The sequence below is a fragment of the Vanellus vanellus genome, assembly GCF_965231255.1.
Source record: "Vanellus vanellus genome assembly, chromosome: 5".
NCBI lineage: Eukaryota > Metazoa > Chordata > Aves > Charadriiformes > Charadriidae > Vanellus > Vanellus vanellus.
The window spans coordinates 79,917,688-79,937,427 of NC_138910.1; the positions used below are offsets into that span (position 1 = coordinate 79,917,688).

Sequence of the window (19,740 nt, forward strand, 5' to 3'; positions counted from 1 at the left end):
GGGGGGGGGGGGAGGGCCGGCCCGGCCCGGCCCCGCCCTGCCCCCGCCCGCCGCCTCCCTTTCCCCGTCGGCGACTCCGATCCCGTCCCCGCCGTTCCCGCTCCTCCTCCAGCTCCGCACTTTGCGTCTCGCCGCCGCCGTTCTCCCAGTCAGCGGCGGGGCCGCGGCGCGCAGTGTACCCCCCTCAAGACGGGCGCCTCAGCGGCCGCCCGTCTTCCCCCCTCCTGCATGGCGGTCGCTCCGCAGCCCTAACCGGCCCCCCGGGACCCCGGGGTCGGGGTCGGGAAGGGAGGGGAGGGGAGGGGAGGGGGGAAGGCGGTGCGGGAAGTTGGCCGGAGGCGGTGGCCGCGGTTCTCCCGCCGCGGCAGCATGGCGCGGGGCGGCGGGAGGAGGCGGGAGGCCGCTGCCGCCACAGCCACCGCCACAGCCCGGGGCCGCCGCCCGCGGGGCCGGGGGCCGCTCGGCCTCCTCTGCCTGGCCTTGGTGTGCGGGCTGGGAGCAGCCGAGGCGGAGTTCTCCATCCTGGACGAGGCGCAAGTTCTGGCCACCCAGATGAGGAAACTCGCCACCGAGGAGCTGGGGGTCGTCACCATGCAGGTACGGCCCGGCCCGGCCGGCGCCTCGCCTGGTTTTCCCTCCTTCCCTCCCTCCCTCCTCCTCAACGCTCTTCCCGATTCCTGTTTTTGCCCTTTCTTTCTTCATTCCCGTCTGTCTTTCCTTCCCCCTCCCCGGTTCTTTTCTTCTTTGCAAACTTTCCCTCCCCCTTGCAGGGGCCGCACGGCTCTCTCGGCCCCGCTCCCCTCAGCGCCCCCCGGCCCCGCTCCCCTCCTCTCCCTCTCTTCCCCCCCCCCGGCCCCGCTCCCCTCGTTCCCCCCTGGCCCCGTTCCGCTCTTTCCCCCCTCGTCGTCCCCCCCAGCTCCTCTGCCCCTGTCCCCCTCCCCCCCGGCCCCTCTCCCCTCAGCCCCCCGGGCGGCTCAGCGGCAGAAGGGAGCGGGGGGGGGTGGTGGTGGTCACGGAGGAACTCCTGGTTTATTTGTGATTCACACAATAAAAGCGGCCAGAAAACGCCCCGGCTGAAGTCCCCAGGGCCAGTTTTTGCAGAGGGGTCCCAGCCCGGCCTTGCGGCTGGGTGCTGACCCCTCCCCGGCCCGAGCATCCCTCTTTGCTGGCAGGGAGCTGTAATGAGTCGAGTCCTGCCCGAAAACGCTCAGGTCGGGGTAAAGAAATGCTTCCCGGCCCGAGCGTGCGTTTGGGCAAGTTTATTCAGATGTTGTAATTCATATCGGGGTTTGGGTGAAGGCGGTGGTGAGGAGTTATTTGCTTCTCGGCCGTAGAGGCTGCATCTTGATGGGGTGTTTTGTGTAGGGACTGGTCGGACTGGCGGGGTGTGCTGGTACCTGCGATACAGCTATCGGCTACCGACCCTCCCTCGGGGGGGAAAAAGCGAAATCAGATCCCCCGCGGCTTTCAGGGGAAGGTATGGTCAGTAGCAAATGCAGTTTTAAAAGCCTCCCAAATTGAAAAGGAGACACTTTCATAGGATCAGCAGGGGTCTCTACCCAAATGGCCTTTTATCTTCTCTAAACTGGCTTCATTCTCTCACCTCTGAAACATCATTGTGTTGGCCGCCCTCCTAGGGCTGCGTTTTGTCCGGGAAAACACTGAGCTGTCTCTTGTCCTTGATGCTAAGGAGACTTGGATTTAAATGACTTCACTTAACAAGGTAGATTATTGATGTACTGAATTCAAGGAAGTCACTTTTTTTCCTATATCGTGCATACGCATGTATGTATTTCTCCTCAAAAAATACAAGCATAATCCTATAAATGGTGGAGTCTCTGGTTAATGCAAATTAAGTCAGTATAATTGTATTGCTAAGTCTGTTTCTGGTGTTAAAAAGAATAATCTAATACTATCATCTCAACACGTATTGTCTTTAAAAAAGCAACTCATAAAAATATACGTGGTTACCTTGCTGCGAAACACTAGCTGACCGTAGGATAAGCCAGGTTTTCTTTCCAAGAATTGTACCGATTATACGAACTCGGGAACAATCTGAATGCTGGTGCACAAGGATGCAAATAACGTTAAAACTGTGTTTACTATTAGTTGGATATTTAAGGCCCCGAAGTAATTTAATGCGGTGAAACTGGCAGTTAAACCCTGAAAACCCTTTTCATACTGAGCTCTATTTTTATATGCTTAATATTTTGGCTGCCTTAACTCCCATCAAGCTAGCGCGCAGCCTGTCCTTTGCTCTCCCCTGTAACATTATTACAGCTGTTTAAGATTAAAAACCGGTGGGAACAAACCTCCCCTGATTTTAGAAGCTTCTTTGCTGACCTCCTACAGTAGAACAAAAAATGTTATGACATGTGTCACTGCAGCCCGTACTTCTCACTCGATTGTAGGGCAGAAATTTCCCAAGCCTGCTCAGGCAGGGCTGGGTGTAGCTGGCGTGGAATTACCCTTTTCTCTGCTTGTGCAGGGCTGTTGGCGAGCGGCGGTGGACCGGCGGGCAACTGGTGCCGGACGGTGGGTTGCCCGGGCTGTGGGACTGTGGGCGGCACAGCAGGGATGCTCGGGGCAATGCGGACAGGTGCTTGTCATGGCAAGGCTGTGCCCAGGCAGAAAGGAGGAGTGGGGGATTTCGGAAGAAGAGCGAGAGCGCTTTTGGGCTTTAATTGGATAATAAATCTAGGGGTTTCATCTTGCTGTTTAGAGGGTGATGTGGAGGCAGGCCCCAAATTGGGACCTAGTGGGAGGAAGTTGCGGTCGCGAGAGGAAGGTTTAATATCCAACCATTTGGGAGCTGCGGTTTTATTTAGTCTCATCAGTTGTAGAGGAGGAAGCGGCAGGGTTTTATGCTTCCCTTGCGCTCTCCCTTCATGTTTTGGGCCTTACCAGTTGTGGCTCCTGCATCTGCGCATCCTGGTAACAGGCAGGAGGTGGTGTCACCCGCCGCTGGAGCGGGACGCGATTGTGGGAGAGGGCTTTGGAGGAAGGATAGATCTGAGCTGGAGGTGGGGAGGAAGCATCCAATGAGTGATGAAGGAGCAGGTGGAAATGCTTAGAGTGAAGGTGAGAGGTTGGTTTGGGTGTGTTTGAGTCTGGAAAAGAGGAAATGGTAGACGGAGCCTCCATAAAGGCAGGAAGGGAGGATGAGGTGGAGCCTCCAGAGCGGACACTAGAGGAGCAATGGAAGAGGTAAGAGGAGAACCACGAAATTTCTGAGCCTTAACTGCCTGTGTAATGAATATGGAATTTTTGAGAGAAAATAAGTTTGATTTCTGTTGGAGCAGCCACCAGTGCTATAAATGAGGTCCATCTCCTCCGTGCAGTATTGACTTCCTGCAATACATTCTTCTTCTACCGGTATTTCACGTAATTAGTCCAACAGCAATAAGGACTTAGTGTTTTTAATGAAGTCGCGTTATTTTGCACTGTTGAGAGGAATGAGGGACATGTATGTCTGCATTGTAATAAAGGCTGAAGCTACACGAAGAATGAGGATGAGAGAGATTTCTGATGTTAGCATCAGTCTGACAATTGTTTTTGGCACTCACGCCACAGCTTTCTGTTTATAGACCCTTGCATGAGTGCATCAGTGCACTGTTACCTTTAAGTAGTGCTTTGTTTTCTCGCTCGTGTAAATGCTCGGGTTTCATACATAAATTTATTCCTTGAAGGGTACTGCGTAGAGCAGCAGCGGATAATGTATCCTAGGTGACAGCTCCTAAGATGTATTATTTACTGAGGGTATGGAACAGCAGTTTAACAGTTTCTTATTTAAGTTTCAGATTAAAATGTACACATTTGTATCATATGAGGTATTCACTTAGTGAGAACACGTCTTGTGCACTGCAGTGCAGAAGGATGTGTGGGTGCGTTACCCTCCTGGGTGTTATTCCTCCGGGAGTGCTTAAATATAGAAAGTTCATCAATTGTCTTGATGTCTTCTGTTGCACCAATTAATTAATGTTGCCACTCTGTTTGACAGTTCTGCCGAACCCACAGTTAATGGCATTGCTGTATTTTAGTATCGCATGTGTTTCCTTTTATGCGTCGGGGTATGGGGTGGTGTGTGCGTGTGCATGCTTGCACCTTTTTTTGCCCTGAGCAATTCTTCCCAAAGTTCGTCGATGCTTCTTCAAAAGAAACCAGAAGCAGCCCCACTGCGATCTCTTACTCTTCCCTCTCCTTCCCATGGGATGGAGGGTGCCGCGCTGTGACAGTGGCAGGAGGAGAAGCCGCTGGTTCGCGCGGGGGTGCTGTGCCTGCAGCAGGATGCGGGTACTGTACCTACGGTCACCTGTAACGGCTATCTTCTTTTTTTGTTAGGTAGAGCGCATGTTGACACCGTCTGTATTGTTACAGGGAGCAGCTTTTGGCAGCAGGCTGCATCCTTGGAAGACGGTGTGCAGTCGCATTACGCTTGCCAGTCTGAGCAGCCGTATTACTTGTCATTACTCAGTAGACTATATCTTAAACAGCCTAATGTCATAATTCGCAGAGGGCTGGAGCTTGGTGGATGAGCAGCTCACGTGACAGTCCTGTAATATACTCTCCTGGGCAGAGCTGACACTCAGCAGTAATTAAAAGCTAAGCGCCCCTTTATACTGAAATTATAACTAAATTGGTGGTTGTGGCATGTGCTGGTCTGCTGATGGAGTTTCACCATCCCTGTTACCTGTCTTGTCTGAGCCTGGCTTGTCTGGTGCGGTTGAAATTACAGAGTAGGTTGTTGGTTGAAACAACTGAAATTCTTCAGTTGGGAGGTGAAGGCGGGGAATAGAATAAATCAGAACTTTTGTGAGCATTTTGTTTGGTTTTGGCAAGGTTCAACCCTCTAAATCTGCACGGGGCGTCCAAGGTGAGGACTGGTTTTTGATAGTGTGGGGCAAGGTAACGACTCCGCCTCTAAAATGGGGCTACACTACTTGCAGTGAGAGTTGAAAGGATGAAGCTATGCTTTGAAGATGAAAAACATTGTTAAATGCTTCTATAACTTTCAAAATATATGTTGGTGTTTCTAGCCAGATAGTAACAAAAGTTATAGGCCCAGAGGGCCTTGAATATTTTTGAAGGCAGCTCTGCCATCTTAATCCTTTGCACTTACTCTGTGAAGGAAGCACAGCCCTTTCTTATTGTCTGTTACTGATCTTGGAGGTTGGAAGAGAAAAAGTGCATTTTGATTCTGAAAACAGTAGTTTGCTGGTCATTTTTTTCCTGTGTTGTTTTTTTTTTTTCCTTTTTATATTAATACTTGCTCAGTTAACATAGTGATGTGTAAAATAATAAACGGCATAATACGAGCTTTTCCAGGTTGATTGACGAGCATATTATTTACTTATTTATTTTACTGATAACTTGCCCGGCCATGTGTTTTTCAAGAAGAACAGACTGTGTGCAGACCAGAATGACACTGAGACGGTGAGACATCTGGGAGTTTCTACGAGGAGGATGCCCTGACACCGTTGTTCTGAAAAATCCACGTTCCTTAAAGATTTCTGGGTGATGGCAAAGAGTTGCAGTCACCAGAACTGTCCATTTATTTAATCTCTTTGAAAATGAGCACTGACACAATACAGTATTTTTTTTTTATATATATATAATGGGATGGTCTTCTGGCTAATGACAGTGGATTTACGACCTAGAAGGAGATAAATGCTATTTTGAGCTGTGCTGCAGACCAGTTGAAATACCAGAACTGTAATTCTCCATCTCTGAAAATGGGGGTTTCGCGCATTTCCCCACTTCTTTCTACAGGTATTTACAAATAAATCTGTTGGTGACTGTGAGGTCTTTGTGCTGCAAGTGAGGTAAAACACCACAAGTCCTCCAGCACCAGGTCTGAAACCTGGACCTCTGTGGACCCTCAACCAAATGACACCACAGAAAAAAACCCACTTCACTTTTGTTGTTGTTGTTGTTTTTTCTTTTCCCTTTTATTTTCAGGTTGTTTCCAGCTCGTGAAGCTGAAATACAATAGAAAAATGTAAGTAAGGAAGGCTGATAAATGTTTGACTATTTATTTTTTTTTAATTGTTATTCAGCAGTAGTGCACACTTCAGTAATAATTACAGGGTAGAAACCAGTGGAGTAAAACCTCATCTGTTTTACATGATTATGTCTTGGTTTGAATCCAGCTACAGCAGCCTTTTTCAAGGCTTTCTGAAAGCCCAAGACTGCAGCAGTTTTTCATCCTGTTCCACACGGATTCTTTTTTTTCCGGCATGAAACATTTCAAAAAGATAGAGAGAGGTCCTGGTGGAAGGGCAGTGAAATGGCTGCGCATAGGAGACCGAATCTGAATTTTTAATTAGGCTTTGAGTTGTTTCTTCAAAGTGTCGGGACATCGTTAGTGATGTAAGTCTTGTTGCATTAGCGAAGACTGACGTTTCACTTCAAACAGGGAGAATGCAGCTGTCCTGTGCAGATAAAAGTTGCGGAGTGCGGTGCGGCAAGGTGGGTTGCTAGATAATTAGCTGTCCCCTGCACTGCTGCGACGAAGGACCCTGCCAGTCGTGGTGGGGACCGGAGGGGTTATTAACAGCGAGAAATCCAAGTACAGCGTAAAGCGATTGGGAATCTGAGCTGTGGCAGGGCTGATAATGCGTATGTTAAAAAGGCGCAAAAGTGAATACCGCATGTGCTAGCCCACTTTTTTTTCTTGGCTTAATTCGGCAGAGGAAGAGCGGTTTGTGCCTGGTGGTCTGAACGTAGCAGGGAAGCTGCTCTGCTACTGGTAGCTTGGCCAGGCACCGGTGAGGAAAAATGTGATGCTTATTGTCAAATAACATTGAGTGCTTCACTTTCTTTAAGGCAGAAAGGCAAGATGTGTTTGAGACTGGAAGGGAACGTGAAGTATTAAAAGATATTTTTGTTTTGTGTGTTATCCAGTTATGATTTTATGTCCGAGGATAAAAGGAAGTGTTAAGTATTAACAGGTATTTTTTTGTTTAACAATTATTGTTTTCTGTTCATCAATTATTGGTGAAAAATTGGCAAAGAAATCCTAGAATCACAGAATGGTTTGGGTTGGAAGCGACCTTAAAGATCATCTTAGTTCCAGCCCCCCTGCCCTGGGCAGGGACACCTCCCCCCAGCCCAGGTTGCTCCAAGCCCCATCAAATCCCCAAATGACTGGAGCCTGTCATGTGTGGAAGTGCCCAGCTATAAAGAATTATCCCAGATTTCTGTATGTTTGTTGTCAGGATGCTGCACAGTTTGAACTGCTCAGGGCTGGGATACAGGGCTACCTGCGTGCGAGCCTGGCTCTCCGTGAAGCCTATTAATGGCCACGCTTCACAGGTCTGAGCTTTTGGGGGCTTTGCTGGGGAATTCCTTTCCCAGGAATGATATATATTTGTATGTAGTTGAGTTAACTTTTTTTTCCTTTTCCTCCCCCCCTGTACGTGAAGACTATAGCTTAAAAACTGAAATTTAAGTAACTTATTTGATGCGTCAACCTTTGGTTTGTATGTCAAAAATTCTGCTGTGGTTTTGACTAATGGCTCTGCTACCTCTCCTTGTACTGTAGGCTTAATGCAGAATGAAGTATAAAATGACAAAGTATGCAGGGACTGCATTCTGCAGTCACCGCTTTTCTGTAGTTTATTGTTCAATAACACCCAACGTTAATGAAATCTGAAAGGTTATCCTCGTGCTCTCTTTCCCATGGAAAACGAAGTTTGCTAACATTGAGGCTGCCCCGGTGTCTCCTGTGAAGGCATGCCTTTTCTCATATAACACAGAGCGCGTGCTCAGTCGTTGCTTGAATTTTGCATTATGTGTGTTCTTCCCTGGTGCAGATTTCCATATGATACTATATGTCTAATTTAGCAGAGAAAATCTGAATTGACTTTTGCAATAATCATGGTAGCGTAAGTCGATAATACTCATTTCCAATCCCATGGAAAGTTTTAACGGAGTCGCTTTTATCAACTGCCTGTAAGGTCTCAGTAGAGTCTCCCAAGTGATTTTGCAAAAGTATATTCGCACAGTTACAATCATTAGTCAAAACAAACCATTACATCTCCCTTTACCAGCTTCTCAGCCAGAAGCAGCTGGTCAAACTGGCTTTTTCACGAGTGCCATTTCCCTTTGAGCACACGGTTTTGCCCAGCGTTGACTACGTGATTTGAAGCTGCAACAACCGCTGTATGAGAAGAGCAGAAAAGCCGTAGCGGCTTTCTGAGAAAGGCTGTAATTTTACTTTTGGCATTTCCGCGGAGCTCTCTAGCTGGTGCTCGCTGTCCGGTTTTGGCCATCTTTTGCACATACTCCTGTGATGCAACAGGAATTTTTGGCTATACTTCTGATCGTCACAAGTGGGAACGAGGCCAGAGGAAAAAAGCTTTAAAATGGACACATCTGGAAGTTGCCATAAAGGCTTCTAGAAGCTGGAATGCCTTAAGCAGTTTCTTGTGCCTTCGCCCTGGTAGGGTTATGAGAGTGTTTCCGTGCCAGTTTTTGTGGTTTTCAGGCCAGATTTGCGTCTGCAGGTGAGTTCAGCTCAACGGTGATGATAAGATGGTACCACCCCAAAGGGCTGGGGTACTCCCACGACCTCCCGGTCTCTGGTTCAGTCCCCGCTTTCTCGCTTTCAGCAAAGGAAGTATTAGAAATATTTCCTCTTGGGCCATACGTTCGCCTCAGAAGTAATACCGAACAAAGCCCGGGGAGGTGTTTGCGGTGGTGGGGCGGGAGGGGAGAAGGGACAGACTCCCAGAAATAGCTACAGTGGGAGCCTGTTCGCCTGGAGCGAGTCCAGGCTCTGAGCCAAGGCTGGAAAGGGCTCACCAGCCCTTGGGAAGATCGCCCGGAGAGCCAGGAGGGCTCTTTGCCTTTTAATTTGTTGGAAAATAAAGGAACCCCAAGTTGTGCGTGTAAGATTTTGTCATAGCAGACTTTCCTTTTGTGTGAGGGTATCTTTGGGTACGAAAATGAATGGCGAGGTAGCAAAGTACCTTGGCTTTAACCAAATAAGCAGTGATCTTCACCAGTTCTTTCCCAGAAGCCGTGCTGGCACAAGGAAGATCAGCTGTGTGATCCCTACGTGCTTGTGGTCGTTTCCTCTCCTTCCCCCTTCCCGCCTGGTGGCAGCTGGGTGTGACACCGGTCAAATAGTGCTACGGCCGCAGGGAGAGGCGTTCAGCAGCATCCGGGTGACGGTGTGGCCCGCGGTGACAGCAGAGCTGTTCCTGGCCAGGGACCATTCCACCGTGCCTGCCGCGTATCAGGTCGTGTGCTACGGCGTGGGACGGGTTCGGCTGGCTGAGGCATCATCCCAAACCTGGCTGCTGCTTTGGGAACAGGAGAAAGCCCAAGTCCTTGGCAGAGACCGGTTGTGTTTGAGTTGCACTAGTGCTGTTTTGCCTCGAAACAGCAAGGAAGGGAAAAACCAGTCGTGCGATGCTTTTCAGGGCGAAGTAGATGCTGAGATGATGTGTGCTTTGGCAAGCATCGGGTGAAGGGCGCTTTTTGGGAATACTCTACAACAGCCGCCTTGGCGTTATGGCTGCAGAGGCGTGCGCTTTGTGGGAGCAACATGAAGTTTGCCTGAAGTGTTTTCTTTCAGCGATAGCCCATCGATTGCAAGTCAACACATGGGCAAATGCTGATGGAAGATTGGTACAGAAGCAGCTCGTTTTCAGGGTATTTTAGTTGTTTTGTTCGTGGCTGGTGAACTAGCACGTTATTTTCCCTTGTTTTTTGCGATGCAGAAGTCATGGGGTTTCTGATTTGATTTTGGATACCCGAACACCATTTGGAGGAAAAGAAGGAAGCGGGATCTCTCATTGTTGCAAGGAGTGTAAAATGGAGGAGGAAAGGCCGTCTTAGCTCGGTGGATCCTAAATGGCAGTTCAGTATTTTGTTAGCGGCGGAGGCTGAAGTGAGTGCGTGGTCTGTAGGTTCAGCTCCCAGTTGAAACCAACATTTTAGAGACAGAATTTTTGTGTTGTATGAAAGGCATACGAAGGGTAAAATAAAAGGATATTTAATTTGAGGATAATACATTTAACAATGAAAGGATATTTAATTTAAATATGCTACAACTGCGGTCTAGGTAGTTAGACTTCCTCGGGCATGTTGTTTCCCCTGAGAATCGTGTGTAATGTGAATTTCTTAGTTGTCTTTTGCTTATTTTACCTGTGGCTATCCAGGCCTGCCAGGTGTGATGTGGGATTTATTCCCTTGGTCTGGCTTGGTGGAGTTCAGCTACAGAAAATATTTTACAGGGAAAAATGCACTTTCTGATGCAGGCAGGAAGACAGGAATAAGCACTGAGGATGGCTCATTCGTCACATTATCCAGCAGTGGTCAGGCATCTGTTTTTTAACTGTAAATTTCAAAGTCTTTGATCTGTTAGATTAAAATTAGAAAATGTTATTCCTGGATACACAGTCTCTTGTGTCTTGCGTGTAGGAGGTCATGATTATTTTATTTTTTTAAAGTTAATATTCAAATACATTGCAGGAGGAGGATGAAAATTGCAGACTTTGCATTAGCTTCACCAATGTCAAGTTCTCAAATATAAAGCTACCGTCACGTAGGTAACCTACCTACTCCTGTAAGTTACTGCTCAGTAGCGTGATTTGGGAAAATACAAAGTCTATTTTTATTTTTGACTCAAACGAAACTATCATTTTAAATTATAATGTTCTGGCTCTTCCTTTTGAATTCTGCTGCTGTTGTATTTTCCATAGCCCTAGATGATTTTGGTAGCTGCTCGAAGGGATATGCTTGTTGGTTTTGAAGTTGTTAAAAATTAGCTGAAGATGCAGCTGTTCTTGGCAGAGGTACCCGTGCTGTGCAGAGCTTGCTGCGGGACTGCGGGATTGTGTTCCAAAAGTTGTGTTTGTTTTTTAATGTTTTAGATATTGACATGCTGATGATACTGTATTTCCATTAGAACTATTGGATGCAAAGCCAAAATTAAAATAACCCCAATGTAACCATAATAGTAGATACCTAGCTATAGAAATGGGTAGTCATTTATTTCTGTTTGGTAAGAAATTGAATCTAATAAATTTTAAAATACTGATTCACTGTGATGTCACGTAAATTTATTTTTACCTCCCCCTTCATATTTATGTATTTATTCAGTAAGTTGTTGACTGTAAGTCTAGAAATACATTTAAAAAAATACGTTCTGGTAATTGCAACCTCAGACTTTCAAACACCGCTTTTTCATGTGTGTCCAAGAATAGAAAGTCAGCCTCCAAAAATAAGTGAAACCCAACATACATCTCCATGGTTTTCAGTGTTTGAAATGGAGGATTTCTCTTCGAGGAGCAGAGGTGCGGCAGCTATTTTGGGAAGGGAAGAAGACTTGGAGTCAGGAGGAAATGAACGCAGACCTGGTATGTGAAGGCTCCATTTGAAAAGTCAGACCTGCTGAGTGTGCCCTCTGCTTTGAGTGTGTCATCTGGATGATTTATTAGAGCCTGAAAATTCATGCGAAAGGGGAAGAGAAAAAATAAGTCTCTAGAAAGGGATAATACAGTCATTAAAAATGTTAGTAGAGAAGCGCATTGTTTGGGGACTCTGGAAATGTGATGAAAGCTGTTGTCCCCTCTGAGCCAGGTTGGCTGAGAGCTGCTTTGCTAGAAGTGCGTATAGCGTAGGTCGGGCTTATTCCAGGCTCTTACCTGCTTTTTATTAATCCACATCTTGGTGCAGCTTTGACACAAAAAAAATATTATTGTGCGTTCAAGGCCTTTGACCCCAAACTTGACCTGTTGGGAGGCGTGGAGGGCTCCCATGAAGTTGTGCTTTAGGCTCTCTCGGGCAGCCTGCAGGTGCGGCAGAGCTGGGTTTCTGCTGCCTTCCAGCATTGCTCCACCATTCCCTGAGCTCTTGTTTGCTTGTTTTGTGTTGGTTTTGCCGTTCCCTGTCTCCTTGCTTTCCCGTACCACCAGTGTAGTGGAAGCAATTTCCCTGCCCATCAGAGTCGTGCGAGCACTGAGCCCTTCTCCGCGTGACATGCGTGGGGCTGAGGTGGTGGGTTCGCAGCGTGGGTATGACAGACGGACGCACCTCTCCGGTCAGCACGAGAACTAACACAATTGTAGGAGATTCCCTGAAATTTTGCGCGTGATGAAAGATATCCCCGAGGGACTGGCAGGGAGCTGGATGGACGCCTGGTGCTGCGAACGCATAGACCCGGAGGTCTGCAGAGCACTCTCTGCGCGACAAACCCCGGCCGCTTTGCAACCACCCGCTCTTGCTCTGGGTCCACAACGCGGAGCTGGGCTGGGGCTTTGCCACTGCTGCTAGGAGGCAACACTTCGTTTTATTGCCAAAACCAGATTCATGGCCTTTTTGGGATTCTGCAATAAGGTTAGAGCCAGTGCTAGCATTGAGCCCTAGGTCTGATTGCCTGCACGTCCAAAAATATATTTAAAATATTCAAACCTTGCTATAGCAAGTCTGTGGGCTGGCGGTGTGGCCAGCTGCGGATGCTGCAGAGGCCGGTACGCGAAGCTGGCGTGCAGCCATACCCACGCTGGTGAAGATTGTCAACTTGTGGCCTTGCTTTGATGCAGAAAGAAAAAAAGGCAGATTCTTCTTCTTTTTTTTTTTTTTTTTTTTTTCCTCCCCCCCTTTCAGTGGACAGAAAAGAACTTGCTTTCTCACCGGGCTGGCGGGAATCTACCTGACTTAGTTATTCAAAATCTTGGGAGATGCTGAGCCCCTGTAGGCAAAGGAAAGGAAGGAAAAAAGATGTAGGAAGGGGTATAATGGAGAAAGCAGGTAAAGTGGCTGTTTATTGCTTTGGTTTTGATGAGAGCAGGAGCAGTTGCTCAGGAATGGCAGCTCCCGGTTTATCCTGACACCACAATGAAAGAGCAGGACTGATCAAAATTTATTTAATTAATTTTTTAAACTTCCCTATTGCCAGCCCGCCGAAGCGGAGATGCTGCTGTCCTCCGAGCATCCTGTTTGGTGCAGGTGCAGTGTCAGGGCTTGAATCATCCTGGCCGTTTTATCCCTGAATGGTGCTGGATGCAGAGCGGTCGTGGTCTGAGGTGCCTGCCTGTCACCAAATAAAGAAATGAAAGCCGTAAAACATACAAAGTACACCTTCATCTGTCGTTGTGGGTACCGGACCTATTTGAGTATTACTGCAGAGGAGTTGTGAAGCATTCCCGGCTACTCATTTTAAACCCCAGTTTTCTAGTAATAGACTTAAAAATGTTATTGTGCAGTTGAGTTAGTGACTGAGTCTTCACTTTATAATCTCTTTATAAAAATGTATGCACATTAACAGGACGTATTTAATAGACACACTGCCTAGATGAAAGGGCGCTTTGTGGAAGGAGGCTTTTGTCTGTTTCTGGATCTCTCAGCAATTCCTGCGGAGCTTCCCAAGTCTGGCTGACACCGAGCGGCAGAGGAAAAGACCTTCTCGCTTTCAGCTTGAATGGAGAATAATGGGGAGCGAGATGGGAGTGGGGGAGGGAACCCCGCTCCCCGACGCGGGGGCGATTGGTATGGGCACTCACCAGCCGAGCATTTAACACGTTTAGTTCTTCCTACCCCCAGCTGGGGCTTTGCATTTGCAATGAGCTCTGTGCTACCCTGGCAGCACAACCGGGTCTGCGGCAACAATAGCGGCTCCCCGGCCTGGTGAAATTGAGACAACTTTTCTCAGTCCAGGTTGTCCCTTCATTTCTGCTTTGGTCCACGGATCACATTTGTCTGTAATGGCCACTTACCACAATATCATTCGATTTTTTTTTTTTTTTTATTGAGATCTGATGTTATCTTTCATCTTTTATTTAGTCCCTCAGCTGGATTTTGGTATTTTTTTTTCTATCTGTGGTGCACTGCAGATTCTTGGCGAGGAAAAAGGTTTTCTTCTCAAAAAATAATGCTGCAAGGTCACAGATATGTTCAGTTTGACATGGTCAACGTCTTCATGACAACAAGAATCTAGCGGACATCTAATTAAGTTTCCACTCGCAAAAAAGAACTAAACTTCACAAAAAAAAAATAATAATCCTGAAGTTCTCTGACAAAGCGTTTCCTTTTGCAGTTGCTGGTAATTCCCGTGCTCTGGGGGGTTGCAAGCAGAGAGCGCTCCATCTTAGTCCGGTTGCAAAGACCCCAGAAAATGCATTCCAGTTTGGAACCATCTGAGTGAAGATTAAGATTATTTAAAAAAAAAAAGGGGGGGGGGGGACGGCAAATAAACCCCAACAAACAAGCCACACAGTTTTAATTAGGATGATAAAGCTGGACAGATGTGATTGGGGTTCTTTGGAGCAGGGTTTCTACTTTGGTCAGATGGTCTTCCCAGTGGGAAAGGCGGGTGTACTCTGTGTCTGGAGTTATTTGTTGCTGTGGGTGTGCTGCTCACGTATTTCTAACAAAACAGCCGGATGAGGAGGAACCAGGGGCTGCTGGTGGTTGGGTACCTCCAAACAGATGTGCGTTGGTACCTCCAAACAGATGTGTGTTGATAGCAGTAACCCTTGCGGTGTACCTCACCACTGCTGCTTGCCTTGGATGCCAGCTACCCGTCTCCATCCGATTCCTTGTATTTGCTGGTGGTTTTTCAGCTGCGGTCACAGCTGGAGACTCCACAGTGTCAAGAAAGAGCAAAAGTTAGGGCTGTGCCTGGCTTGAGCGTCTGCAGGTTCCCCCGAAGGGTGAAGCAGTTGGCTGTGCGGTGGCTGAGAGCGCGAGCTGAGGACTGGGTTACACCCAGGTACCGTCAAAGAGCTACGGAGGTATTAAACTGTTGCAAGAGGAACACGCGTGGCCAAAGTTAAAGTGAATGAGGGGTGAAGGACAGTGGCCTGGGCTTTCTCCGTGTTCCTGTGTGACTTGAAAGCACTTCTTGTCTCAGCATAAACCGAGGTATTATGCGTTGATGTCATTGTTCTGAATGAGAATTTCATCTTAAGAATTGAAAAAAGCTTTTTGAGACAAATCACTCCAGACCTTCTTGCCAGCAGCCCCAGCATGAGCGCGTAGCATTTCTCTGTATAAAACCAAATGAACAACCAACCTGTTAATTTTTGAATGAAGGCATAATCCCTTTCTAGGTGTGCTTGTAAATGGATGCATTCAAGGCACTGCGCACTTTCCTCGATCTCCTCTCAGCAAAGAAAAGCTCTCACATAAGTGATACCCTTGATTTAATTCCTCCTCTGAGAAGCGGCTGTCTGTCTTTCCCCGTTAGCCCCCCATTTAACTCGCTGTGATGAAATGCATTACGTGGGTATACGCGCAACCTTATGGTCTCCCTCTGTTTCCATCAACACAGAAGAAAATCTGGCAAAGTACTAAGATGTTCTTAAGTCATTGAGTGATTTATTTTTTATTATTATTACCTTTGTTTACCACCCATATTAACGATAAAAGCTCCATTAGTTTGTGAGCCTTCCCATATTTTCTTTTAGTTTTGAGTACTGTCCTTGCTTCGTTAGATAGAATGAACCTGGCATTTCTAAGAGCCTGTGGTTGTAGCGTGTTAATTTAAAAAAGAAACGAGGAGTTGTGTTCTGTGAGGTTCAGAAACTGGAGATGGCAGCACCGGTTACTAGAATCAGAAATTAGCCGTTTCTCCAATCATCTGGATATAGATAAATTGGCAGTTTTCTACCATAGAGTGTCCCCGCTCCTAATTCCTCCTGATTGCAGTTCCTCAAACCCATGCCGTTATTAAAACGATCAGTTGGATTGAGATTGATCTCATAGATAAGAAGTGTACATTGCAAGGTGGTGTGAAAATTTTACTTTCAGAATTTGTGGGAATTAAGTCATTTCTGATTAATATTGGCAGGAATTCCGCCAGGAGCAGGGACTTCCCAGCGATCTCCCAAGCAGTCTTTATTTTCGCATGTTACACGGGGGCTCAGGATGAAGGTTCGCGTTAACATCTTGCTAGTTTCAGATGAGTAAACAAAAATACGTGCTGCATCGCTGCGAATCTCACCTTGCGCTGGGCTCCCCATGCGCGCGGGCTTGTTGCGCAAACGCGATGTTAGCTGTAACCTCAAGCAGCTGGTTGAAATTTGTCATGTTTGTGAATTTGGTGTCTGTCATAGTTGTTTTGGGGTTTTTTTTGGCTTTACCAGTCAAGTGCAACTCTTTTGTAATAATGAAATTTAGCAAGCTTTGAACTGTTTTCGCAAAAGCAAGAGGTAATTGAGATTGTTAGTTGCTAAAAGGAGGTATTTGGGGTAGATAAAGCACCTGAAACTTCTGTGGTTTGATAGCAATCCCCTATATAATTATCTAACCCTTTTCTGTCCTACTTGATTAACAAAACACCTAGAGAAACACACACCATGTATCCTGTACAGTAGTACTGTGAACTGTAAAAAGCATACATGTTCTGAAAGATATTTTCTTTTTTTGAAAAAAAAAAAAAAAAAAAAATTCATTGCCTATTTGCTGCAGGTTTTGTGTTCTTCATATTTGATTTTCAGTTTCTTTAGGGGAGAGTTGGTTGAACGTTGAATTGAAAATCAGGTTCCCAGTTTGTCAGATGAAGATTTCTTATGAAGAATAATTTATTTTTTTTTAATAGCTACTACATGCTTTGCAGACTGGGATAATAACTATTCTTTTTTTTTTTTTTTTAAATCAGAAAAAAGCCCAGTATTATTGTTATTACTATTTTATTTTTGGTGACTAAAAGCTGAAACAGGAAGTGACCTGAGACACGGTTTCCATGACACCCTCTCACTTGAATCCAGTTTTCGAGAAGATGAAAGGCCAAAGCAGTCTTTTGATAGTGAGCAGCTAATTGGGTGGCTGATAGAGGCAGGTTTTTCTATGCGAAAAAAATAAAGGAGAAAAGAAGTGGAACAGCTGTGTTTTGGTACATATGTATAATCCCAGATAAAACTCTCCAAGGACAAGGAACTATAGTAGTGCCTTGGTAAAAGGAAAAATAAGAATCTTTGAAAGCATACATGTGGCTTTTTTGGAGGAGCTCGTATTTAAAATAAAAATGAACTGGAACAAATGTGTTAATAAATAGTGGATTTGCAAAATCAGAACAGAGCCTCTTGCTCCGTGCAAAATGTGGTGTTGTTTTTTGTTTCTGTCTAGGCAGATTCCAAAAAAATGGCAATGTGCTCAGGACTTTTTGCTCTTTCCTTTGCTCAGTATGTTCCTCCCCGGAAAGCCGCGTGGCGAGAGCAGCGTGCAGCCAGCTCTGCTGTTACTGCAGCTCATCTCAGGGTAGTTCGTGGACTTCCTCACTTTTCATCATTGCTTTTGCTTCTCCTCTAATAGTGTGGGTTAAAAATGTCACCGTGCAAAAGTAGAATGTAGAAATTTGTCTTTTTGGAACATCAGTTTAAATATGAGGAATCTCTTCTGCTGATAACGGGGATGCTGATCGGGGTACATCTAATCTCTACAGTGGACAAAACCTTCCAAGACATGGCAAAGGTGATAAATATTTAAAATAGAGTAGAAATACTTAGCACAAGGACCTTTTTGATAAATGGTTTGAATCTCGGGTAATAAAGTAGATTAAATGCTAGATATTCAGACAGTTTTAAATGAAGTTTATTTTTCTTTCTGGGACTTTACACAGTATGAAGTGAGTGCAGGTTCTCTATATCCATATAACTGGATAGAAAAAGAGAGTACAGATGATACGGTCCTGCCTCGTACACTTTTCCTTCTGCCATCCCACTGAGTTTGGGAACTCCAGATGTCTGAACAAATGATTTCTCCTCCAAAAGTGGGTGTCTTAAGTTGATAAACTTATAAACCTGTTACTGATTGGTATCTGGCGTCTATTTTTGATTTGAGGAACAAGTCCTGAAGGAATCCTACAAAGTTGAGTTGTAGAGCGAGATGTAAAGTGGTAGTGTTTGCTTCTCCTACAGCATCTGGAGGTGTTACAGTGCGGTTGTATTTTATATCTCTTAAAACATAGGTAGTGTGCTACAATTGATGACTTTTTTGTGTTTATAAGCTGTTCATAAAATTGTCCTATCCAGATATTGAAGTGAGATACCAGGTTTTCAAAGTTCTTGTTTTAATTTCATGAAAATAGAAGGTGCAAAGGACACATTGAACACAATTTCAGATTTACTCCAGGGAGCAAGTAACTGGGAGTTGTGGATTCAGACACGGGCTGTGGTTAGATGGGTTGGTGGATGGTGGCACATCCAGCCTCGTGGCTAGCTACTGCAGAAGGAGGAGGAGGTCATTCTCTGGGCCCATGCTCCTGCCCTGTCAGGTCTAGAGTTTGTAGGGTTGCAGAGCAAGCTGATGAGAACCTGCTTCGTTTCCAGCGACGATCTGCCAAACTGACTCATCCTGCAGCCTAGTGGTTTAGTTCTAATAGCAAACCATGTATTCAGGAGGGTTGCAAAAGTGGTTGAGCTGCTCCTGCCTGCTGAGAGGCGAGGGTTTTGCTTGCCCCTCTGCTGCCACCAGGCCCATGGTCCATCCCTTGGGCTTTCTGAGTTGGCTGCACCCACCCGCGCAGTAAAACATGACTCCTTTCCCCCACCGAGATTGGCCTGGGCTTTCATGAACAGTTTGATGGATTAGTTGGATGGGTTATCATGGCTCGCTCCTTCTTCAGGTGGTGTTTTTCTGTCCAGGTGGAGGAGATAATTGCCTTATCTAATGTGTTTCTTGCCACTGTGTGTGGGTTACCTTTGTTTTCCCATGAAGTTTTGAATACCTGGAAGGTAAAGTTGTTGTAGGAATGTTTTGAGGTCACTGTCATCTTAAGACCTTGTGTGGTCTCCGTGGCCATGTAGTACCCTGTTGGTCCTGGAAGCGTTTCCAGCTGCTTAGTGCTATTTCCGTACATTGTTTTCTTTTTCTGGACTTTTCATGCAGAATATGCCATCTAGGTCGGCGTACTTCAAACTAAGTGAAATAGTCTGGGTTTTATCTCCTGAATATCAAAGCAAGCCTTTTTTGAATGCAGGAGATTAGGATCTACCCGAGGAAAGCTGTCTAAGCCAACAGTTGCTAGTCTTTCACAAAGACTTCAATGGTTCATGAACCCAAAAATCTGCTGCGCCATCGGTAAACAACCAAGAGGAGATGGGTCTGGAGGAATTTGGCACAGCTCTGGCTTATTGATGTAAGACCTTTTCGCTACACCATCACGCGCTCATAACTTCTGCAATTAGGTAAGGAAGCAGCTTAGTGTCCGAAAGGACTGCTGCAACGTAAATAAATAAAACCCTCTAAAACCAGCTTGACTGCTGGTGTTGGGCAGGTCCTCTGCCTTCTCATATGAAGATCTTATTAGGCAACAGCTCTGGTCCCGCTGCCGGTTTTCCTCTGCAGACTAAGCCTGGGGGACTGCTCGTTAGCTCCCTGCCTGCCTGCGAGAGAGGAGCATGTAAAATTAATACTCGAAGAAAAGGCCGCGGTCTGACACTGCGGGAATGCAGGTGGGCTGGAGCGATGCGCGGGAATTAAACTAACGTGCTAATCGTGCTCCTCGCAGGAGGCTGGCTGCTCTCTGCAATTTCAGTATTTTCTGCTATAATAATCCCGGTGGGTTTTCCCCAACTCTTTCCAGCTCTCTCCGCTGATAGAGCCTTTAATGTTGTGGTTTATGTGAGAATTTTGGTGAGTATTTTGTGAGAATTCTGAGAAATAGGTAAGTGTTCTCTGCCTTCAGAAACTGGAAAAAAAGTCCTTATTCATGAACACAGCATGGCGTGTGCTGCTGTTCCTGTGTCACGGTGCTGTGTCAAGAGTGTCATTTCCCAGGAACAGTCT

General features: G+C 46.3%; 1 protein-coding gene across 1 annotated transcript in view; it reads left to right on the forward strand.

The window, feature by feature from the left end:
• Nucleotides 1-369: 369 nt before the first annotated feature.
• Nucleotides 370-19,740, forward strand: part of CACHD1 (cache domain containing 1) — a gene marked incomplete at its 5' end in the record, with an annotated part of 115,526 nt that continues 96,155 nt past the window's right edge. Inside the window, one exon of the mRNA XM_082483332.1 lies at nucleotides 370-597. Within this exon, the coding sequence (XP_082339458.1) occupies nucleotides 370-597 (228 nt within the window). The remainder of the gene's footprint in view (nucleotides 598-19,740) is intronic.